Raw genomic sequence first — 7574 nt, 5'->3', positions numbered from 1 at the left:
AGTTGTACAACGGAGTATTCGAGTCTATCTCGAGTTGCTCAAGCTTTGATTTCCGCTTGGCGCCTTTCGTCTTTTCGAGAAGCAGATCTTGAAGATGAGGGTCCCGCACGACTGAAGCTAGCGGCACCTCTTCGTCGTCGTCAAGGTTATTGTCGTCGTCAAGGTTATTGTCATCGTCAAGGTTATTGTTGTCGTCAAGGTTATCGTCATGTGCGACAAACTCTTCATCGTCATCGTATCATGATGCCCTCCTTCTTGCCGGCCATTTTTACCACCTGCCGCCGTCGCCCCATTGACCTCCGCGCCATCATCACTCATCCATTGAGTGTGTCCATGCATGAAACCATTAGTGAGCAGGTGCCCCCGCAACTTGCCCGAATACGGGTCAAACCATTTCCCTCGTTTGCATCTCCAGCACGGACACAATACCTCCGTGCGGTTATTTTCATACATGTCGATGATCGCGTGTTTCAGATATCTCATCACGATGCTTTCACTCATCTCGATAACCATTATCGCCTGCATGGTAAGATTACATAATTCATTAGAACCATGCATCCGTCGGTAGTTTTCACGGAAAATTTCGGCATGACCTTCCTACACGGTAGGACATAGGAGCGCCGTAAATGTGCCGAAACGGAAACTTGAAGAATCAACATTTCGGCGCAACGTTGGCAACTCATTTTCAACGCCAACACACACACAAGCACAAGCACAACATATATATATGCCACACACGAAGAGAGCTTTTCTTCAAATGTCCAACATACATCGATTTCATTCCTTAATTTGTTCATTAATCACCTATTTGTTTGATATATTCGTCGATAAGATCGAGACGACGCGCCGCGACAATGGCGTATGGAAGCCGACTTTCTAGATCTAGATCTAGATTGAGCGGTCAATGCGGGATAGTAGATCTAGATCTACATAGGGGGATGTGGGAGATGCATGTAGGAAGGGAAGATTTGCTCAAAATTTTTGATTTTGTTTGGTCAAATTGGTGAAATTGGGGATAGAAATGGGCAAAAATGAGCTGGGTTGGGAGAAGGCTCGGGTTTGTGTGGAGAAGTGGAGTGTAGTGAGTGTGTGAGTGAGTGGGCTGGTTGGTGGCTGAAATAACTGCCAGGTTATTGCCGGCGCACCTGGACCATGGTGCGCCGGCAACATATACCCCTTTCGGCTATATCACCCCCGGGCCAGGCCCAAGAATCATTGCCGGCGCACCGGCCCAGTGGTGCGCCGGCAATAGCAAATTTTCCACCGGCGCACCACTGGGCCGGTGCGCCGGCAATGATTCTTGGGCCTGGCCCGAATCGGCCGGGGCCATGCCAGGAAATAGCGCCGGCGAGCCTTTCCCCGAGGTGCGCCGACAGTACTCCTTCTTCGCCGGCGCGTCTGAAATGTGGTGCGCCGGCAATCCTTGCCACCGGCGCATGCACAAGGTGGTGCGTCGGCACAACTTGCCTCCACCTATAGGCTATTCCCTAGTAGTGATACTTAATGTTAAATTTTTTGTGAGCGGTAACGTGTGTTAATTTTGGATTTCACATATTAGAATTGAACGCCAAATGGTTGCGACTTGTGAGGGCTCCTTCATTTCTAAAATATAAGCATTTTTAGCAAGCGGGACAGAGGTAATATAAGTTTAGTGTGTGCAACTGAAATTTGAATTCATAGAATGATCATCATAGGTCATCGCTTTAGCTCGGCATAGCTCGGGCTAGACAGGGCTTCGGCTAGAACAGAAAATACCAATATCAGAAAACCCAGGCATGGCCCTACCATTGGGCCTAGATTTCAGGCCCAAGCCTGGCCTTGGAGTGAAAAATCGAATCCAACCTCGGACCACGCCTCCTTGTTAAATGGGTGCGCCTATATCCTGCACGCGTGCGTGCCAGATTAACGCACACACACAGCGCCTCCTCCGCCCAGAAAGAGTTATTTGCATTGCCTTTTCGATTAATTTTAACCTTTTGAGTAAGTTCTAGATTTGAAACTTTTCAGATTTTGAAAAAAAAAATCATATCTAAAAATGTTCGGATTACAAAAAAATGTTTAAATTTAAAAATTTACTCCGTACTTGAATTTGAAATTTGCTCGAATTTGAAATTTGCTCGAATTAGAAAATTGCTCCAATTCAAAAGTAGCTCGAATTTGGAAATTCACTAGAATTTGAAATTTCTTCCAGTTTAAAATTTATTTGAATTTGAAAAATAAGTTCAACCAAAAAAAGCAGAAAAGAGTAAAAACATAAAAATAAAATCAGAAAAAAATGAAAAACCGACAAAAAACCGACCAAACCAGGGAAGAACAGAAGAAAAAACGAACCAGATGGGTCACGGCCCGCTCTCTCCCCCACGCGTGCGGATGTTAATCCACGCCGATGCTAGGAAGGAAATAAGTTTTGTTTAATCGTCCACATGTGAAGACTCGGCCAAACATTCGAGCTCAACTGAGGTCCAGACCTGCCCCTATTAAGGGCTCATTTGATTTATAGGGTAGGAAAAGTATAGAAATAGGAACATCGTAGGATTAGAGATGTCATGCTTAGTTGAATCCTATGGGAAGAGAAGTTCTCTTTGATTGTACCAAATGAGTTTTTCCATGAGGTATGACCTAATATATTTTTCTCATAAGATTTGCACTAGAAGATTTCTATAGTATTAGTTTATATGGGATATGTTCCTATGAATAAAAAAAACTAGCATAGAAAAATTTCCATAGATCAAAATTCTACATTGTTCCAATGCAAATCCTATGAATCAAAAGAGCGCTAAACCGGGCCAAGCCTAAATAACTTGTTTTGAATTTTCATAGTATCTTTAACAAATAAACACAACAAAGTATGTCATCTTTTTCCATCATATCCATAACATTCTTTAAGTATAATTTTAAAAAATCTTAAATATACGAACATACTTCATGGATGGGATGCCGGAACCTTTTCAAAAAGAATATCCCATGTAGAGTCTCTTATATCCACCGAAACAAGTCATTTTTCAACAATATATCTACACATATGAATATTTAATGTGCATACATTAATATTCATGGACGATGAAACATATATCAAGAGACTTTGGTACTGCCATATAAAAAATAGCATTGTGGTATTGCCAGCTCGCAGAAGTATATGGATCATTTTGCCTCTTCTTTTGGCTCATTATATATCTCCAAGAACGATGCCTCAGAGCAGCCATTGCTGGCACTTGTTAATCCTCTTTGCTTCAAGGAGAAATTTTTGGTTACTGTTACCTCATCCGTTTCATCCAGCCAGGTGTAGACACGTTCGTATTTTGCCCTGTTCACGGAAGGTTCTTTCTTTCACATGCGGGGCTGCACTTCCTTTTCTCCCCTTTTTTTTCCTTTCTGAAATTCCTGTTTACCGGAAGACAGCGGGAGCTAGCTTCACAAGCTAACAGTGACCACATTGTTCTCACATTAGCTTGTGAAGTACTATGCACGGAGTAGAAGAAAGGGAGCGACGATGACTTACGCCGCTGCAGAATTTTCGCTACTGCAAATGTGACGGAGAGTCTTGACTTTACCCTGCCTGACGGAGACCACCATTTGACTAGTATGTGGACCACATCCCTAGTCAATACTATAATTTGACTTCTCTTGATTTTTTCCATTCGTCATGAATAATATTCAAAAAGCAGCATCAGGAAGAAACCAAGAAACAACCACAAACACAAAACAAAGCAGCATCTTGCATTGACTTGAATCATCCATAAATCCTGGTAGTCGCAGATTCACAGCTACCACAAGTACCCAGCAATGGAGAATGATGCTTACTGTTACTGCTTGCTAGCTCTTCTACCTCTCCTGTACCTTACTCGGTTCTACTACGCGGCTTCCTTTGGCTCCCGTAAAAATGGTCTTCGGCTCCCTCCAGGCCCGTGGCAGCTGCCTGTCATCGGTAGCCTCCACCATCTTATCGGTGGCCTACCACACCGCGCCTTGCAAGACCTATCGCGACGCCATGGCCCTCTCATGCTCCTCAGGTTCGGCGCGAACCCGGTCATCGTCGCCTCCACCGCCGAGGCTGCCAAGGAGATCATGAAGACGCACGACGCCACCTTCTGCACGAGGCCGCTGAGCTCATCCGTCAAGGCGCTGGGCAGGCGTGGCCTGGGGATCGTGTTCGCCCCGTACGGTAAGCACTGGCGGCAGATGCGCAAGATCTGTTTCCTGGAGCTTCTGAGCGCCAAGCGCATCAGTTCGTTCTGCGCCATCCGCCAGGAGGAGACGGACCGGTTCGTCCGGTCAATCTCCTCCGCGTCAGAGTTGTCAGGACAGCCGCTCGTCAATCTGAGCCATATGCTGGCCGCGTACGTGACGGGCACGACGGTACACACGATCATGGGTGGACAGTTCACAGAGCACGGCACCTTGCTCCGCCACGTCGAGGAGGCCGTGCGGCTGGTAAGCGGATTCACCTTGCCAGACATGTTCCCGTCATCAAGGCTGGCGCTCGTTCTGAGCGTCACGCGGCGCAGAGCCGAGGCGTTTCGAGAGGTTTTCTTAGCGTTCATGGGACGTGCCATAGATGAGCATATGCAGAGGATTGCTTCCTCTCAGGAAGCACACCACGAAGACATCATCGATGTGCTCTTGAGGGTGCAGGCAGAAGGCAACCTTCAGTTCCCCCTCACCATGAACAACATCAAAGCAGTGCTTTTTGTAAGTTCTTTGATTCTCCATGCTACTGCTAGCTGAAACTGAATATACACAGTTATGCTTAGCTTTTCTATCAAATCCATGGTTTCACCCACAGAAAGAAAAAATACAGGACCTTCTTGCAGGGGGGAGCGAGACAACAGCAACAACGTTACAGTGGGCCATGACAGAGCTGATGAGAAAGCCAGACGTGATGGCCAGGGCGCAAGACGAGGTCAGAGCAGCCTTCATGGGGGGAAAGAAGGTTACCGAAGAGGGTCTAGGCGAGCTGAGCTACTTGCAATGCATCATCAAGGAGACCTTGCGGCTGCACACTCCTGGGCCGTTACTGGTGCCAAGGGAGTGCCAGGAGCAATGCAGAATACTCGGCTATGATGTGCCCAAAGGCGCTACTGTTATTGTCAACGGTTGGGCTATCGCCAGGGACCCGGAATGCTGGGACGAGCCGGAGGCATTCGTGCCAGAGAGGTTCCTTGGAAGTGCTAGAGATTTCAAAGGCAACAACTTCGAGTTCATACCGTTCGGTGCCGGTCGACGGATTTGCCCCGGGATACAATTTGCACTGGCCACCATTCAGCTGGGTCTTGCTAACCTTCTATTCTATTTCGATTGGAGTCTCCCGGATGGCATTCTTCCGGGTGAACTGGACATGACAGAAACCATGGGAGTGACGGCTAGGAAGAAGGTTGATCTGTGCTTGCGTCCAACTCCCCACGTATATTTACCCTGCTGAAATGTCGTTTTTCATCTCTTTGGTTCTAATACAGAATAGTATGTTTTAGCTAGCACAATGGCCGACAAAAGCGGGTATCTTCTTATGGAGCATTGAAAAGTCATGTTTTCAAAAATAAAACCGAATTTAGTTATTGAGATGTGTGTATATGAGTGAAAATAAAATGTACACTGGAAGAAAAGAAACATGTATCAAAGATAAGACAAATATGTCTACAGCTTTCTCTATCTATTCACTCAATGTGGTCGACAAAGTTAGCTAGACGGGGCACTTGGACTTCGTCACGTACGTTTTCCACCTTCCAAGAGTTTCACCTCCAGAATATACAGAAGCAAGCACCCTTTGTTAGTCCTAAATAGTCCTTGTATCCAGAAGCTGGTGTGGATGGATTTCCTCGGCACCATGCAGAAGAAAGATTAGTTTGTCACATTGGCATACCTCATCGCCATTTCCTATTTACTACTATATCTTACTCCCATGCTATTTGTTGCTGAGTTACTTTATTTAGCTTAGACAGAATAAATATGCTTACCTCCTGCTCTTCAGCAATGATGGGCTTGGATAGAGGAAGCCTGATGTTTCTCTCGTGTCCTTTTTCCTCCAAGCATTCAGGTTGTGATGGCTGGTCGACAGTATACATGGGCTAACAGTTTACCTGACCCAACATACGAGAAACTAGACCGCGTGCTGATGGATACCACTTGGGAGGATAAATACCCGATGGTGTCAATGCGCGCTCTAGAACGTATTGAAAAACTATCGGACCATGCTCACATACTTTTAACTACCGGGTTAACAAGTCCGTTGTCTAAGAAACCATTTAAGTTTGAACTTGGATGGTTACAGCGGGAAGGTTTTCACGAGATGGTTAAAAATGTTTGGGAAAGACCAGTTTATGCCAACAATCCGGTTCTAAGGTGGAATAAAAAGATGCGAGCAGTTCGCAAACACCTTTCTGGATGGGCGAGTCATAAAGCTGGTATTCTTAAGAAGGAGAAGCTTCGCTTATCGACTACAATTTATGAGTTAGAAGCGCTTGCCGAAGCAAGACCGTTAACGAGCATTGAATTGGATTTAAAAAATCAATCCAATACTCAACTAGCTGGTCTTCTTTGGGAAGAGGAGTTGACATGGTACCAACTTTCAATAGCCCAATTCATTCTGGAAGGGGACTCAAATACGAGATATTTTCATGGGATTGCCAATGACCGTCACAGGAAAAAGCATATTCAATCCCTTGTACAAGATGAGGGTCTAATTGAAGGCCATGAACAACTCAAATCCTACATTACTAATTATTACAAAACCCTATTTGGTCCTCCAGAAGAGAGTTCCTTTTCTCTCGATGAGTCCCAAATAGCAGATATACCCCAGGTATCACAGGAGGAGAACGCTATTTTAACGGCCCCTTATTTGGAGGAGGAAGTTAAAACAGCGGTTTTCCAGATGGAACATAACAAAGCCCCGGGTCCAGATGGTTTCCCTGCTGAATTTTATCAGACTTTTTGGGATACCATTAAGGAGGATCTTCTAGACATGTTCACTGTTTTACATGCTGGACAGCTAGAATTATTTAGTCTAAATTTTGGTGAGGTTATCTTGTTGCCCAAAGTTAAGGAAGCGGAAAGGATACAACAATATAGACCCATATGTCTCCTAAATGTAAGTTTCAAGATTTTCACGAAAGTGACCACCATTAGACTGAATACAATGGCTGATCATGTGGTCAGGCCGTCACAAACCGCATTCATGCAAGGAAGTAATATCCTAGATGGGGTTGTGGTTTTACATGAGGCGGTTCATGAGATGCATACCAAAAAGTTGAATGGGGTAATCTTAAAACTTGATTTCAAGAAGGTTTATGATAAAGTTAATTGGTCTTTTCTTCATCAGACACTCAGGATGAAAGGTTTTTCGCCCGAGTAGAGAGTGTTGATCAATAATTTTGTGTATGGAGGAAGTGTTGCGATCTGTGTCAATGACGAGACGGAACGCTTCTTTCAGACACGAAAAGGCTTACGCCAAGGCGATCCTCTATCACCATTATTATTCAATATTGTGGCAGATATGCTCGCTATCTTGATCGAACGAGCTAAAACTGATGGCCAAATTGAGGGTGTGATCCCACATCTTGTTGATGGGCGTTTATCAATTC

The 7574-nt window shown here is 45.1% G+C and overlaps 1 protein-coding gene across 1 annotated transcript; it reads left to right on the top strand.

Moving 5' to 3' along the window:
• Positions 1-3783: 3783 nt before the first annotated feature.
• Positions 3784-5555, top strand: LOC124699958 (desmethyl-deoxy-podophyllotoxin synthase-like). The gene is made up of 2 exons (XM_047232169.1): positions 3784-4689; positions 4799-5555. Exons 1-2 carry the CDS (start codon positions 3784-3786, stop codon positions 5417-5419), a joined length of 1527 nt encoding a protein of 508 aa, XP_047088125.1. The 3' UTR covers positions 5420-5555.
• The last annotated feature ends 2019 nt before the right edge of the window (positions 5556-7574 follow it).

Source organism: Lolium rigidum, chromosome 3 (genome assembly GCF_022539505.1).
Source record: "Lolium rigidum isolate FL_2022 chromosome 3, APGP_CSIRO_Lrig_0.1, whole genome shotgun sequence".
Taxonomy (NCBI): Eukaryota; Viridiplantae; Streptophyta; class Magnoliopsida; order Poales; family Poaceae; genus Lolium; species Lolium rigidum.
Note: the sequence above shows the minus strand (reverse complement) of the source record. Positions and strands in the feature narration are given on the sequence as shown.

Coding starts and splice junctions, on each gene's coding strand:
- LOC124699958 (XM_047232169.1), top strand. CDS start 3,784: ATGGAGAATGATGCTTACTGTTACTGCTTGCTAGCTCTTCTACCTCTC. Junction 4,690..4,798: donor ACATCAAAGCAGTGCTTTTT/GTAAGTTCTTTG, acceptor GAAAAAATACAG/GACCTTCTTGCAGGGGGGAG.